We start from the raw sequence: 17,477 nt of genomic DNA on the forward strand, positions 1-17,477 counted from the left end.
CTTATTAGAACCCCTAATGAGCATCCAGTCATCAGCAATACACAAATTAGCCAGTTATAAATATATATGACATTGTTATGTTAGCCTTGAACTTAACACAATAAAAAATAACAAATAACAAAAATAAATTTAATCAGCGCCAATAAACACCCTGGTTTATTACTCTCCTTCACTTTTACAGCAAACAAAATTTACCATAGCTTCTGCCCTATAGCTCCTTCTACCACTGAGGTCTACAGTAGCTCAGTGTGTTCTCAGGTAGAACATTACTGAATTGTTCTCTGAATTATCCTCGTTCACACTCTAGGCCAGAGGTTAGCACTGGGGTCAGGCTCAAGGTCAATGTCAGGGCTAGAGTTAAGGTTAGTACTAACAGCCCTTGCATGACACAGTGTAGGAAGCAGAGAACAGGTCATGCCCTTCCTCCATAACACTGTTCAGATTACCACATAAAAATGAGGGATAATTACAGACGTCCAACTAACTGTCCCAATCACAGGCATAAGGATGGTCATGTTTGCCAAGAACACACAAACTCATACACATAACATCTGTCACACAAAGTCGTGATGCATGTTCACTGATGATCCAACAACAGAAAAAGTTCCCACCCTGTCAACAAGTGCTGCTTTTTGTACACCGACTCCTCTTTGAGCATCTTTGGCTTTTGAGGTAAACTGTTCTGTTCGTTCGTCAGCGTCAGGTGACACGCTAACGAAAGGAAATGAACATTACAAAGCAGCAGCAACAGGATTACTACAGAGTTTACCCTAAACGAGGGGGGGAGAGAGAGAGCGAGAGAGAGAGAGAGAGAAAGCGCGAGAGAGAGAGAGAGAGAGAGAGAGAGAGAGAGAGAGAGGCAAGCAGGCAGGCAGGCAGGCAAGCAAGCAAGCAAGCAGGCAGGCAGGCAGGGGGCGGGGGTGTGTGGACTCTGGTTTCGGGACCTACAGGCTCCCTGATTGTGTTCTTGTTATTTTTAGAAGTGAGGACAAAAGAAAAAGGATTTTTTTGTGGAGAAAGCCCGGAGCTCGCGGCGGACTGACGGGCCCCCGGAGCTCGGCGCCGCTGGCTGCGGCTTTTGGGTGCGTGGAGAGCGGAGAAGCCTCTCACTCGAGCCCGGGGACTTTCACACAAAACCCGCTTGTAGTGGGCCTCCCGCAGGTATGCGCCTTAACAAGGCCACTTTCACCCATTTTACACCCCGTTTCCACAGCGGAAAGCTCGGCGTGGTTGCGCCCAGGTCGGAATAAAAAACGTTTTTTTTCTGTCTCGGTGTGTATCATCATCATCATCATCGCCATCATCATCATTCTGCAGCGTTGTAGCTTAGCTTAGCCTAGCCGCATCATCAACACGATTTTTCTCCATCAGCTACAACAACGTCGCCTGCTACTGAACACTGCCATTCTGCATTCAGTACAGGGATTTTTTGAATATTTAAGTGATCGTGGTGCCCCTGTGTGTCGAGATGAACATAATCAACGTTGTAAATGTCTCCTTTTGGTGTATTTGTTAGCGGGCTGATATTGTGTTTGTGTCTGTAAGACCACAAGTAGCGTCTTCACAATAAGCATAGTGTGGCTAACAGCTAATGAGCTAATGTTAATGCAGGCTTTTTAAGCAATCAGCTGGCAGCTGTAAGTAAGGGGCAACTTTGGCTTAGCTGTGTTGAGAAGGAAAAAAAAACTGCCCCCACTGTGGGCACAACGCTGTTAACGCCACACAGCAATGACTAATGCTGCTGTCTTTGCTTTGCTAGCATCCACTGGCTGCCCTGGTGTTTAATTAATATTTGGTTGTCCATCCATTTATGTAGGAGATACACAGCAGATCAAAGTTGACTTAGATAATTTAAAAATGTGATCCTGATCTGTAGTGAACTGTTGTATTTCGAGTTTAAGTGCACTAATAAGTGGTTTGATTACTTAGTTGACTGCTGTCTTTTGATGAAACTTCTACAATGGTTCTTTAACACAACAGCAGAAAAACAACATTCATTTAATGTCTAACACTAGTGAAGGCTGATTTTCAGTTAAAATAATAGTGTTGCACACTAAAGCTGCAAGGCAGTGGCCATAAAGTAATCTTCATTGTAGAAAAGACAATGGACACATGTCAGAGGGCTGGTTCATGACTAATGACCTCATTAAGGTGCCTTAGCTACTCATTAGGGCCTGCGCTAATTAAATACCCATTTACACAGACACATTATAGCTGCCACTGTCTTTGACATTTACTAAATTGTATGCTCAGTCGTGGGATTTAAGGATTTTTGATAGGTTATGTTTTGTTTTTGTTTGTGCTCCTTCTGAGAACATGCATATTGCTGCTGTCGGAACAAAACCTCATATCTCCAAAATGACAACTTTACAGGAGAAGGCAAAAATACACATTAATTTGAATGTAAGTCAGTGGAACCAGAATTTTGTCCAAGTCATTTTGGGCCATTTGTTTTGGTCCATTCATCATAAAATTTACACACAATGTAAAAGGTAACACGTAGTTTCGAATTATGTCAAAAACTGAAAAACGACAAAAATTAAGATACAAGGTTTTGTCCCAACAACAATGATATGCACACTCTTAAATGTAAACTTCTTACTCCTTTCTCCTTTAAACGGCCTCTTTATTTTCTCCTATTAGTAGAAATCCTCTTTTTGAAATAATGTTTGGCTCCAATAACAGAGGATGATTAGGATCATTGCTGCAAACTTTGGATACATGGGGAAAAAAACAAAAATGATCAGTGGTGTCACATCACACAGAATTAATGAGGATCAGCATGTGATCCTTTATTAAAAGTAATGAGAGTTTGTTTATGCATGAGAGCTACATGGTTGCAAATACCTTATGTCTTTTTTTTAACAATTGGTCATCAAGGTAACAGTTAATGTAACTTCATATTGTTTTTCAGACTTGTACATGAATATGTCTACAGACAGTGCCACACTGAAAATCTAGAGAGTGGCTACATAAATAACAATTTTAAGTTCTAGCTTTGAGTAAATATTTGTTAAGGAAATGTTATTTTGGTGGCCAAGTTTTCTATAAATTTCACTAATACTGAGTCTGTGTAACTGTATCTACAACTGTAACTAACTATTTGTAAGCTAATTCAGTCATATTCCTTTTTTTCAGATTTTTACAAACACCCTGCTTGTAAGGAAGAGAAATGTGGGCCATGTGAATGAAATGTTCATGATGACAGACCTCACATTTGAACCATGCGGTAGGAAAAGCAACCAGGCTGAAACCTGAGTAACCGAACCAGTGTGATTACGGGGACTTTACTGGACTACACCATGAAAAACTCTAATGCATAATAGTTTTAAAGGGAAAATGTTTGGAGAAAGAAGAAAAATGGGGACCAAAGTTTTCTTTTTGTGACTGTGAAACAAAAGAAATGAACATTGTTAAGCAGGACAGAAATACAATCTTAAAGTATTTATCATAATGGAACAATTTAGAATGTGTGTGGAATAACGTGTCACCCTCAAGGGGAACGACAGCATCTGACGGACGTGTCGGTGAACTGTAATAATTCCACTGCATGGCTTGTGCTTACTCATTAACTGATCATTAGCATTATGTTGTGTAAGCCAGCCTATAGCTGAAGTTATAAAGGGTGCAAAATGATTGGAATAACCCAGAATTGACTGCTTCAGCTCCGTGAAGAAAGATTAAGCTGCACTTTTGGTAACACTATTTTTTTTTCCAACACTTGGCCTTCTCAGATAAGAACTGGCTAGTTACTCATTTCATGTTGTTTGCACGTAAACTCCTTTCATCTAAAATCTTTTGCCAAACTGCTATGACCACACAGTGGAAATTTTGACTCCTGTCAATCTGAATGGATGTGACAGCTGCTAGGTTTGTCACTATCACATCCTGTTGTTACATTTAGCCTATCTGTTGCGAAGTTCACACAAGTATTCTCTTTGCTTTACCAGCCTGTTACTACTCCACATGTTGCTGCTATGATTTATGATTATTTCATCCATCAGCTACAGCCTGTAAAGCAACTTTTCTAGTGACACAGTCACAACTTTCATGCAAGTGATTTTTTTGGATATTTCAGTTTTTAGGTGAAGCAGACATTCCTTTGTGTTTAGCTTTGAGATTCTTTTGACAGAAAAAGTCTTACTCTGAAACAACTGCTAATCTAAAACACTAATACCACAAAAATGCAGAACTTTCCCAACAGTCCTGCCCATCCGCCTCCAGGGTTTCATAGCAGGGGTGGAAACATGGTTGGCTCTCCTTATCCACCCCACCTGTCAGACCCGCAGATATCCCCCAGGACCACAGAAGACTATGCTGCTATGCAGCCAGCCCAGCCTATTCTTCCGAGTCATGGGCAGCACCTACACCTGCGTGGTCAGCAGCAGCAAGGACAGGTATCCAGTATACATGGCTATGTGCCTAGGCGTGGTGCTGGAGAGGTACCACAGGCTGGTGGCCACAGTGGAAGCAGTAGCACCCTTTACCGAAAGGAAAATATGGATTATTATTTTTCAGTGAGTGGCAGAGATAGGAACAGAAGAGGAGGGGTTTATGGAGCCGGATTTGGGTTCCCAAACATGGATGGGCATATACCTCATCAGTATAGACATACGTCTGGGTCAATTTCATCTTCTGGAATGGTTTCCACATACCCCATGGACTACAGCACCAGTGCTGCTTCTGGAAGTAGCACTGGTAATAGCAGTGGCAGTGGTTCATTTTCTCCAACCCAGCAGTTTAGTATGGCTCAAAATGCTTCAATGCATCCAGCTTCAGGTGCAGAAATGCACCAGCGTCAACATAGCCAGAAATATCCCTCACATCAAGGATCACATCAGGGTCAGAGAGCCTATTCCATCTCTGGACACAGAATACCTTCTCAGTTTGGCCACTACCCTCCTCTTAATGCACCCACAGCACCATCTGGAATGTACAACTCTCCACCACAGAGGTATGAGACCAGCAGTGGCAACATGGATTCCAAAATTAATAACTCACCCACTCACTCCAATCCAAACTCCAGCACTGCCTCAAACAATTCTGGACATCAAGAGAATGTAGGACAGACTTACCCGTCCAGCCATCCTCCCTATTCTCCTCAGTCTCATCCTGTTCACAAGCATGCCTCTCGTCGCACTCCCCAGCACAGTGTTGGAGGAGGCTATGATGCCTCCTTGAAGATGCAGCATGCTGCTGCTGGCCATGCACACCCTAAAAATCCTCAGTCCTCAAGTCCTGCTGCACCTCACCATGTCTCCCAAGACATGTCCAAATCTCCCATGCACTCCCAAAACCAGCAGACTCATATGAATCAAAACTTTAGCCCAATATCTAACCCTTCTCCTGCTCCATCTGCTGTGCACTCTCCCAGCTGCAGTTCTTCCTCCTCCCCGCTCTTGGGTGTGTCAGAAGGGCAAGGTAATACTGCACCTCCCCACTGCCTTTCCTCACAGCCAGCATCCAACTCTTCTCTCTTAAATACCCGCAGCAGTCACACCAGCGTTAGGCCCTCACATACCTTACCTCAGCTTAGCCCTACTCCTAGTTCAAATAGCAGCATCAGCAGTTGTGGTAGCAGTGCAGGTAGTAAGACCGCTGGTCTGAACCCAAATGTCGTGAGCTCTGCCATGACTCAAAATCGAATGGGAGTTGGTTCTCGAGGTGGGCAGCGGGATGAAAGCTCATCTTCTCTGTGTCCACAGGACAAGCTCTCACAAGACCCTGGTCTGAATAGTCTCAATGCCTTGACATCGCAGGTAGCTAATTTACCCAACACAGTGCAACACATGCTGCTAACAGACACTGTGCTTTCTCATAAGAAAGGCAGAGACCAGCTTCACCTACAGCAGCCGGCTGCAAGCCAGCAAAAACCTAAAAATGCTAGTGCTGCCAGTCATATTGCAGCAAATGAAGAAAGTGGAGATGTTTTGGAATCTGAGCTGGTGGATGCAAAGAGGGATTACGGCGAACCAACAGTCAGTGAAAAAATGCGGCAAATGGGTGGATCTAGCACGGATTCTAAGCCAGTCAACTGCTATCAAGCAAATCAGAGTCAAACCCAAACCCAGATGGGGCAAAATCGTCATGGGTTGCATCTGCAAATGGACAGCAAAATCACAGAAACATCTGGTAAACAATCATTCAGTCAAGTCTCAACACCTTGTTCTCAGATTAAGACTCCAGAAACCCAAACCCCATCATCCTCTTCTCCACCCTCAGTTCCTCCCTTTGCGGAACCTAGTCCAAATCCACTTTCTTGCCCTCCTGCTCCATCTGCTACATCGTCCTCCACTTCCTCTCCTATTGACGCTACACGTTCAAACTGTGTGACTGATCCTGATCTCAGTCAAAGTGATGATAAAAGTGCACTGAGGGAAAAAATGACCTCACGTATGAAAGATGAAAGAAACACAGTAAAACAGGAAGAGCATTGCCATCAGGAAGAACTGGATAATGTAAAACATACCCAGGATGTTGTCAGTGTGAAAGTGGAAGGTTCAGTCCCAAGTAAACAAAATAAGAATGAAAAAGATGATAAGAAAAGCAGCGTACAGCATCTTCACAGTAAACATTTAAATACTCCAGAGCAATCAAATGTAGGAGTTGTTGGTGTTATTGTATCTGCACGTTCTGAACAAAATCCTGAGGCAGCTAAACAAACAGAAGCTACATCTCCTCACTACGCCACTTCTTATCATCTTGGCAAACTCAACTATTCAGAGGAGAAGCACTCTGTGTTTAGGGATTCTGGAAGTCACAATGGAGATGGAGAAACTGGCATGGAACCATACATAGCACACTATGATGTTTCCCCAAAAACTGAGTTTGGACAGAATATGCCATCAAACCACTGTCACTCTGGTTCTTATAAATACAGCAGTCCTGAGTTACCATACAATACTTGCATGGGTGCAAAAAACAAGGGAAAGGTGGGACCAGGTGGTGGAATGAGTGCAAATAGATACCAAGACTATGGTCATTCACAGTATAATTTTGGTTCTTTGACGAGAAAAGATGCTGGTGTTCTAGGCAGAAGTGGTGTAGCAGTTGGATCAAGAGGCCAGGATAGTAATTCTCAGTTGCAGCAACCTTATCCTAGTCTTTTGCAAGAGGTCCTTCAAGGTTATCACTTAGATCGGCGCTATGGTCGTCCTGAACAATCATCTAGTGCTCATCACCAACCTAAAAATATGTCTCAATCCCATTACCATACCAGACTCCCTTATCGTATGATTGAAAATATGAGGTCTCATGGAGTAGGTCAGTCAATAATGATGGGTGCCTCTGTTCATCATCAAATGGCCTCAGGAAAGCCTCACAATCAGAGTCAGGGACCAGATCATGAGATGGGACTTAGCGTTCTTCATCCCTCTTGGGATTCTGAAGCACAAAGGCCAAAGGGAGATCATGTAAACTTGACCGAGAAGGGCACAACAAATATGTCTCCCAGCTATTCCACTCACATGCAGCAGTCCTCAGATCCTTCTGCAGTAACACCTGCTAAGCACATTAACTTAGCAGATTACTCCTTGCCTCACAGGAAACCCCCAAGCCTAGCTACTCCACCTTCTGCTGTTCAGCAATTGCTTTTACAGGAAACTGATGCATTAGCTGCTAATACAGAAACCATAAGTCAGACACAATCTCAGACATCTTCTTCAGGAAGACGCTCAGTAATCTGTGATGTTTCTCCATCTCGACGCACCACTCCAGAAAGAGACAGGGGGACTTCTGGACCCTCTGTCATTCAACAGCCACTCTCATCTACAGGACTGAATGAGCAAGGGTGCAGTAAGGAAGATGTAAAAGAAAAAAAAAAGGAAGAGCCAGCAGAAGCTTCTAAGGTAAACCCCATTGATCTTGCAAGACCAATTGGAGAAGCACACAGTTCGGTGCTCGCTAAGGGAGAGCCTAGTAAGACCTTACATGCCCCCTTGGAAATGAATCCAGACTTACATAGACACAGTGGTTGCAAAGGGAACACTGAACCCCGAGGCAATGCTTCATGCCAACACTCACTGTCCTCTGAGCCCTTAACATCACCAACCAGACGCAAACCATATTCACAGGCTCTTGATGGATCAGGTATGGCTGCTTATGGGTTTGGTGATACAGTAGATGGGTCCAAAATGAATACTCCTCATCCATCTCATAATCCCTTCCATACCTTATCATCTCCTAGTCATATTCCACCATCAGGTAACAAATTGCAGACATATTCACACCCTCTCTCTCTTCAGCACCCACACAGTATGGATGACAGATTTGATTGGTCTGCTAACACTAACAGACCTAAAGAGATTTCTGTCCACCAGAACTCTGACCAAAAGTGTAAAATCCAGTCCCCTAATGAGGTTTTGCCAAATCAGCATCACTTGTCAAGACAACACTCTTATCCTGGCTCTCTCTATAACAGTGGCTCTCCCTATGATCTGAAAATATATGAACCCTATGCTGAAAGAGAAGGAGCTGGAAGCCAGCAGCTACACACGGGAGTCCCCCATGAGTCTACAGGCTCACGGACAGTACAAATCAGTGGTCCTAAGCCTCTGGAAGCAGATGCCACACAAGGGGTGACTGAAGAATCAGCCAAGTCATTTCATCCACCCACAGCTGCAAGTGCTGCTTGTTCAGGTGGTCCCAACAGCAGTAATGTGACCCCAGGTACTCACCAAGGGCATCGCCCAGCCAAAACTGGTGGGTCAGTAGAAACTAACCCATTAATGATGAGGAGGAGGGTCCGGTCCTTTATTTCTCCAATTCCTGCCAAGAGGCAACTTCAGGATTTTTCCAGTCAGAGGAGTGGATCTTACCACTCTCCGGTACCCCATTCTGAATCTAGACAATCAAATGACAGTGATTCATCCAATGTAGATGCTCGCCCAAAACTGGCTTCCCCCAACACACCATATCAAACACCCAGCACAAACTCACCTCCACAGGGGAAAACAAAGATTCTGCCACCAAGAAAGGGACGTGGCTTAAAACTGGAAGCAATAGTACAGAAAATTACCCCAAATAAAAAGACCAGTTACAGTAATAGCCATGTAGATGGTGATTACTCTGATATATCTCACTACAGCTCTGACATCCCTGATCCAGAGATTGGTGCACCTTTCTCTAGTGCTCCCAACAGAGAAGGAGGCTGTTTGCCATATCTTGATGAAGCTCATTCTTTAGATGATCTTTTGCCCTTTAGAGCAGAAGATGCATATTCTTGTGATTCTCAAGTTCTCAAACAGAGTGCAACAGGTCCTACCAGTGGCACCCTAAGAAATTTACCAACAGATTTTGACTTTGGGTTAGGCACTTCTGGGTCTGGCACAGGGTCTGGCACAGGTGACGATAATAAAGATGACTTTACCCTATTAGGACCCTTGCCCCCGCCACCTCCATTACCTCGTCCTGTGCAAGGCTCCCCTCCGCCATCCTCATCTGCCCTGTCTGATATACAGCAGTTCACCAATACTTACCAACAACTGGAAACAAGAAGAGGGGAGCAATCTGCTGCTAACCTACTCAGACAGAAACTACAGGAGAGTGGCATGGGATTTGATGATTATGGTGGAGGGGATTTCTATGGCACAACCCCTCCCCATAGTCAAAGCCCAGGACATCACCTCCTCTCTAGAGATCCACAGCATCAGTTAGGCTCTACCAGGATGCCAGGATCAGACTCTAAAGCACCAGAGAACACTGTTCCCAAAGGCTATTTCCCATCAGGCAAGAAAAAGGGGCGTCCAGTAGGAAGTGTCAACAAGCAAAAACGTGCGCAAGTTCAAGTTCAGAATGCCACAGCCATACCTGCAGCCCCTCAAACCCCTCCTGCTGCAGGTTCTGCTGCTGTTACCCCTCAGACTACACAAAACCCCAACACAGCAGGAGAATCAGTCACAGCTTCAGCACTGCCTGATGAGAAACCTTGTGCCTCTGTGGATATACCTGCTCAGAACCAGCCAGTGAAGGTAGAAATGGAAAGTGATAATAATCAACCTGAGGTAGATATAAAGCCAGTGAAACACAGGCAGCGAAAGGGGAAAGAGGGTAGTGAAGTAACTGGCTCAAGAGTCAGGCAGTTTAGGAGGAGAAGAGGATTGGCTTCTAAACCGGAGTTGGATCCTCAGGCTGGCACTGGAGGAAATGCAGGCCTAAGTGGGGTTTTACAAGATGCCAGAAAAAATGTTTTTTCCCCATACATACATGTAGAGAGGAAAATAGCTGAAATTGGAGCTGTGTGTACCATAGTCAATTCAGAGGATGAGAAATCAAAAGGAGGAGGCAAAGGGTGTGGTTCTGCAGTTGATGGACCCTCAAATGGTTCTCTGGTGTCTCAGATGGTCAGAAAAGAGAAAGAAAATGAGAGGATGCAGGAAAAAGGAATTGATGAGCAGACTGATTCAGTTCAGTCGGGAAAGTCACTTCCAACATCTGGATATGTCCTTCCAGGTCCTGTTATATCGGAGACAGTGCACACTGGTCGTTTCTTATGTTGCCTGTGCCAGAAATGGGCAAATTATAAGAATCTTGGGGATCTTTATGGTCCCTTCTACCCAGCTGAGTATGCTGCCAAGTTCCCGAAAAATCAACCCCAAATTCGACAGGTCTGGCCAAACTCTGGGTCAGCTAATTCAGGGACAAATTTGTCTTCTGTTTCCATAGAATTAGCCACCACAGACACTCAGTTGCTTCATCAACCAAACATTAACTCAGCAGACAATGATTGCACAGTAAGTCAGACCACAAACCCAGCATCCCCTGCTACTACTATTGGCACTGCGTCCCCTGCTACAGGTGAAGATTTGCGATGTCTTAGTGCTAAGATAAGTGATGATGCCTCTAAGACACCAGCACAAAATTGGGATTCGGCGCCAGAAGTGGTGCCCGTAGTGTTGAAACCGCCTGACCTGGAGAGTGAGTTCACCCAGAAAAGACAGCAGAAGGTAGAGGACCTACAGCAACGACCACAGCATAGAAAATTAACTTCTCATCCCCGTTTCAAAAGGAGACACAAATCCAGTGAAGATTTGCCCCGCACTATTCCAATTAACAGTAAAGCTTCACTGCCGTTTCAGCCTCCCCCGCCCAGCCTAGACTCCTTGGGCCCCTTGGCCCAGCTAGCTCAGCTCCCGCTGGTGCCATTAGACCCTGAGGAGCTGTGGGTGCATGAGAGCTGCATAGTCTGGACTAGCGGAGTATACCTAGTCAATGGGAGACTGTATGGCCTTCAGGAGGCACTAGATGGCGCCAGAGAAACAGTAAGTTAGATTAATACGTGTAATGTTTTATCAAGAAGTCTAGTATAATGTGTTTTTGTGCCTTTTATCTTTATTTTTTAGACATTGTTTAAAACATGTTACGTTGACTCATATCCTCTTTTTGAAATTTTTATTTTTTTTTAGAGCTGTTCTCATTGCGAAATGGCTGGTTCCACTCTGGGTTGCTACAGCAAAGGTTGCACGCTGAGGTACCATTACCAATGTGCTGTTGAAGCAGGTGAGTCATGTGTGACTGCATGTACTTCAGATGTTTCTGAGAAACAGAAATATGGTTTTATATATATATTATAACCATAAAACTCAGCTTACTGAGCCGTCTCTGAAGTGTTTGATATAAAGTTGCTATACTGATGAAAAAGCTGTCGAGGCTGATTCTGTTTTTGTTTATTCTTTCTAGACTGCTATCTAAATGAAGACAATTTCTCTTTGAGGTGTCCAAAGCACAAGGTAAGACAGGATAACATTCTTGTTCAATCTGATTAGATAAATGGTGGGGGGATCACTTAACCCATATACAGTAAAATCAGATGAATAAGTAGGGTAGCACAGCACAAGAATTTTAACTACACCCTAAGACTATTTTCATTAACAGCTGAAATGCACTATTTGTAATAATAGAATATATCACCCTTACTTGAAATGTGAACACATCTTTCCAAACTGTAAAAATAACATTTTTATCATGGTCAGTTCCATTTCTGCAGTTCAGCTCAGCTATAGGCACAGATAATGTGTCTTCGTACCAAAATACGATGACGTCACAGTGTGCAAATCAGTCAACCAATGTTACCAGCCCCTGATGACACCCTCTTCGTGCCACACTCATAAATATGAAGGGATAGGTGCATAAAGCAAGGAGATAACCACACTCGCGTGCTGACCTAAATGTAATAAAGATGTTAGACTTATCAGGTGAGGTTTCCATATAGCAATGGCAAGCAACACTGCAACTACGGAAAGCAAAACGGTTCAGGAAAGGTTAATGTTGAATGGCCATTGTTACTGACAGTGTCAACCTTTCGTCCATACAGGCTTTCTTGGATTTTTTTTTCTGCTTTCCATAGTTCCGTTGTTGCTTCCCTTTGAATTCTCTGCAGTGAGTGTGCGTGCCCGAGGGTTCGATTTGTGAAGGGGAATGTGAATTTGAGGGGGAACTAAATTGGATGTGTACCACCAGTAAGTGAACAGCTTGCAGAATGCAAGGATTTAGGGTCACTGCAGCAAGACCTGGCTGACCTGTGATGCAGTCTCCAAACTGAATGACACTTGTACAATGTTAAAAAAAATCCACTTTATTAATCATAACTCGGTACATCTAAGAATCAACACGTGGGTTGTAATGAATATGGACCTGCTGAACAGATAATTAGAAGGCGACTTGAGTCAGTGGCTCATACTGGTGAGGCTCCAGACACAATGCTTGGTCAGAAACATTTTCTCTCTTCAAAGACAGGGATGGTAGTAGAGAAAAATTGCTAACCTCGTAAGTTGCAAAAGTGCCGTTTCAAAAGTGCCATTCTGTCCTTATTTTTTTGGTAGCTAACATTAACAGTAAAAACATAGCAGCCCAGACCTCCTGCTTTCCCTCTCAGCCCCACCTCTAAACCCTAAAAAACATTGCAGTGGCCTTCCAAGCATGCCCCTCTCATTTTTTGAGCATTTTCAAAGTTGAGCCAAGGGTAGAGTTAGCTACAGTGTGTAGTTACTCTTTAACTTAAGGAGAGTGATGCATTTATCTACTAGGGCATGTGACAGTAATAATTTTCATTATCTCCGTATGTATTTTAGCAATGAACCAATCTTTAAGATCTATGGTGTTAGAACAATTAAATTACACTGCACATGCAGCACAGCAAATAGTTTGAGAGTGTCATAGTGCAAATACATGCTTCAGCCCAAGGCTCTTTTGTATGGTATGGATGTGGATGTAATTTGGAACAACATATACTGCCTTCTAAATTACCTCTTTTTCAGGGACGTCCATGCTTATCATTATAATGCCAAACCACATTCTGCATGTATTAAAACATGGCTGGGCTGACCGACGTACCTCAAACTATATCTGTCTCCTATTGAAAATGTGTTGTGCATTATAAAATGCAAAATAAGTTCCATCTGGATGAGAAACTGAAGACTTCAGTCTGCACATTCTTGTTAAAGCACAAAGAAAACTACATCCGCGTTATGTCTGTAACTTTTTCCCTTTTGAGCATACAATCTACATGCACAAAGCATGTCCTGTGAATAACTTTTCAGTGCCCAATAAATGACCAGACATTGTCCTGCCTCAATGTAAAATGAGCAGTGCTAAGCTAGGGTAGCATGTGCAAGGCTTATGTGGTTTGTCCCGCCATATCTTTAACAAAATTGTGTTTCCATTGGAGTCTTGCGCTCTGTGTTCCAAGACAGATAAACTGAACTCTTGAATAAATTTGAGAAAGCCAATGACAAACAAAAGCTAACCTAGCAAGTCTAACTGAGCTAGTAAGAACATCCATTGATCTGTTCAGTCTGTCGGCCACATCAGCGTTTCCTGGATGCACATCCAGCAGCAGAGTGAATAAAAACCTTATCTTCCTAAAGAGGGATGCTGCAAAATATTTTTTAGTGAACAGTGGTCCCAGTGTGCTCTACAGTAGAATCTGAAACTTTATCTAGCATCACATTTTGTGTCCAGAAGTGATTTTATTGTATGTTTTATTACTGATATATACTATATATATAATTTTTTTTTTCTTTAATGGATCAATATTCAGGATGGTTCCTTTGCTTTGCGCAAAGTAGAGATTACACTGATTACACCATACAGTTTATTAAAAATGTAGTTTTTTCATTCAGTTTGTTGTATTTGCTCAAAACTGCAGGTGTAAAGGAATAAAAGTGGAATGCATTAAATGGAAGCTACTAGACACTGGTCTTACCTGTTGCCTGTTCGCTTTCGTTCATAATATTTATGATTTTAGCATTTCTGACAAATAGGCACCATATATCCATATCTGATGATTCTTTTGTTTGATGATCATTACTGTTACTAAATAAAACATGTATAGTGGTTAATTAAAGCACATGATGCTTGTTTATAGTGTTATATTTAAATGAAAAAAAAATCAATCTGCTAGTTTAAAATGTCATTCTTGTGTCTGCTACACTTACATTGCCTTTTATAAGTACACATACAGTCTGCATAATAAGTGAAAGGAATTTTGTGGTAGTGACCATCTACTTAAAAAAAATAGTAGTCTTAAATGAAAATGTGTTAACTTTTATTTTCAATTATTTTATAGACATAACTGGCCGGTAGACAGTTTAAATCATTACATTTTCTACAAAAAAGTGCATTGTTACATGACTCAAAACAGTGTCTTTTAAGGCTCTTTAACTTGAATGAAAAGAATGATCAGTCATTAATGAATTGTTAACATACCTAGATTGAAATTCTCTGCACATTGGCTGTGTTTAAAATATCTTACTGTGTACTGTACACTGAATATTGCATCAGTATATACTTTGTGCAACATACTGTTCCTTGTTATTAGTATGCAGTACAGTGACAGTGGGAAACAAACCTAGTCATGTGCTGTACTACATTGCATGGGTGCGACTATACTGCCAACATCAGGCACTGAGCTAATCTCAGCACCCATCCTGTTTTCCTCAGCCCCCAGTCACTAACAATTGTTGCTAGGTGCTTTTCAGTGTGTATGTTTATTTTTTGGTAAAGATGTGCCTGAGTGACTGAAAATACACCATATTCCATGACAGAGGGCAGGATGTTGTTTTTTTACCCATTTTCAAAGCTACAAAGAAACTGAAATATGTTTGCTTTGAGTTGATCTGTGTGGTAAACCTGTGGTTTTCCTCCATTTGCAAGTCATTAATTTTCATTATACTTATAGATGGTAATATAAGCTAGTTTGACCAAATTATAAGTAGCGTGACACCACATGGGAGCCTGAAAAGCTGATGCTGAACAGATTGTTTGCCTAAGTTACTGTTTTATCCATGTTATGCAGAAAGTTAACTAAATGAGCAATGTAAGCACACCCACCTCAAGACCTGCAGAGAAAGCTAGTGCGGCTTCAGTAAGTGCAGTGATATTAATGTATTGAAATCCACAGCTATAAAAAACATGAAGGAGGTTACTTCAGTGCTAATGTTCTGAAATCACTACGCTGCATTTCGGAATGCAGTACATCATTAAGACTAAGTTCTGGCTGCGTTCTGGAATGTTTTGCCTGAGCAGTATGTTATCCAAGTATCTAAAATCAGTTTTTGACATAATTTGTAAATACCTGTTGGCATTTACATTGTGAGTAAATTTGTAAATTTCATGATGAATGGACCAAAAGAAAAGCCCCAAAACGACTTGGAAAAAAAGTTCCATTGCCTTACATCAAATGTAAAGTATGTTGTTTCCTTTTCCTGTAAAATTACAATTTTGGAGATACAAGGTTTTGTTTCGACAACAGCGATGTGTGTGTGTGTGTGTGTGTGTGTGTGTGTGTGTGTGTGTGTATATATATATATATATATATATATATATATATATATATATATATATACACACACACACACACTGCTCAAAAAAATAAAGGAACATTTAAACAACACAATATAACTCCAATTAAATCAAACTTCTATGAAATCAAACTGTCCACTTAGGAAGCAACACTGATTGACAATCAGTTTCACATGCTGTTGTGCAAATGGAATAGACAACAGGTGGAAATTATTGGCAATTAGCAAGACACTCTCAATAAAGTAGTGGTTCTGCAGGTGGGGACCACAGACCACTTCTCAGTACCTTTCTGCTTTCTGGCTGATGTTTTGGTCACTTTTGAATGTTGGTGGTGCTTTCACACTCGTGGTAGCATGAGACGGACTCTACAACCCACACAAGGGGCTCAGGTAGTGCAGCTCATCCAGGATGGCACATAAATGCGAGCTGTGGCAAGAAGGTTTGCTGTGTCTGTCAGCGTAGTGTCCAGAGGCTGGAGGCACTACCAGAAGACAGGCCAGTACACCAGGAGATGTGGAGGAGGCCGTAGGAGGGCGACAACCCAGCAGCAGGACCACTACCTCCGCCTTTGTGCAAGGAGGAACAGGAGGAGCACTGCCAGAGCCCTGCAAAATGACCTCCAGCAGGCCACAATTGTGCATGTGTCTGCACAAACGGTTAGAAACCGACTCCATGAGGATGGTATGAGGGCCCGACGTCCACAGATTGGGGTTGTGCTCACAGCCCAACACCATGCAGGACGCTTGGCATGTGCCAGAGAACACCAGGATTGGCAAATTCGCCACTGGCGCCCTGTGCTCTTCACAGATGAAAGCAGGTTCACACTGAGCACGTGACAGAGTCTGGAGACGCCATGAAGAGCGATCTGCTGCCTGCAACGTCCTTCAGCATGACCGGTTTGGCAGTGGGTCAGTAATGGTGTGGGGTGACATTTCTTTGGGGGGCCGCACAGCCCTCCATGTGCTCGCCAGGGGTAGCCTGACTGCCATTAGGTACCGAGATGAGATCCTCAGACCCTTTGTGAGACCATATGCTGGTGCGGTTGGCCCTGGGTTCCTCCTAATGCAGGACAATGCTAGACCTCGTGGCTGGAGTGTGTCAGCAGTTCCTGCAAGATGAAGGCATTGAAGCTATGGACTGGCCTGCCCATTCCCCAGACCTGAATTCGATTGAGCACATCTGGGACATCATGTCTCGCTCCATCCACCAACGTCACGTTGCACCACAGACTGTCCAGGAGTTGGCGGATGCTTTAGTCCAGGTCTGGGAGGAGATCCCTCAAGAGACCATCCGCCACCTCATCAGGAGCATACCCAGGTGTTGTAGGGAGGTCATACAGGCACGTGGAGGCCACACAAAATACTGAGCCTCATTTTGACTTGTTTTAAGGACATTACATTACGTTGGATCAGCCTGTAGTGTGTTTTTCCACTTTAATTTTGTGTGTGACTCCAAATCCAGGACTCCATTGGTTAATAAATTTGATTTCCATTGATGACGTTTGTGTGATTTTTATTGTCAGCACATTCAATTTTGTACAGAACCAAAGTGTTCAATGAGAATATTTCAGTCATTCAGATCTAGGATGTATGTGTGTGTGTGTGTGTGTGTGTGTGTGTGTGTGTCTACGTGTACGTGTATGTATGTGTGTGTGTGTATATATATATATATATATATAT

At 42.9% G+C, this 17,477-nt stretch overlaps 1 protein-coding gene across 2 annotated transcripts in view; it reads left to right on the forward strand.

Moving 5' to 3' along the window:
* Positions 1–866: 866 nt before the first annotated feature.
* Positions 867–17,477, forward strand: part of tcf20 (transcription factor 20) — a 29,042-nt gene continuing 12,431 nt past the window's right edge. For both annotated transcript variants that reach the window (XM_017694565.2, XM_017694564.2), the window contains exons 1-4: positions 867–1,161; positions 3,139–11,258; positions 11,403–11,496; positions 11,677–11,726. In XM_017694565.2, coding sequence (XP_017550054.2) covers positions 4,185–11,258; positions 11,403–11,496; positions 11,677–11,726 — 7,218 coding nt within the window. In that variant the 5' untranslated portion in view covers positions 867–1,161; positions 3,139–4,184. The remainder of the gene's footprint in view (positions 1,162–3,138; positions 11,259–11,402; positions 11,497–11,676; positions 11,727–17,477) is intronic.

This window comes from Pygocentrus nattereri, chromosome 27 (assembly GCF_015220715.1).
Source record: "Pygocentrus nattereri isolate fPygNat1 chromosome 27, fPygNat1.pri, whole genome shotgun sequence".
Lineage (NCBI taxonomy): Eukaryota > Metazoa > Chordata > Actinopteri > Characiformes > Serrasalmidae > Pygocentrus > Pygocentrus nattereri.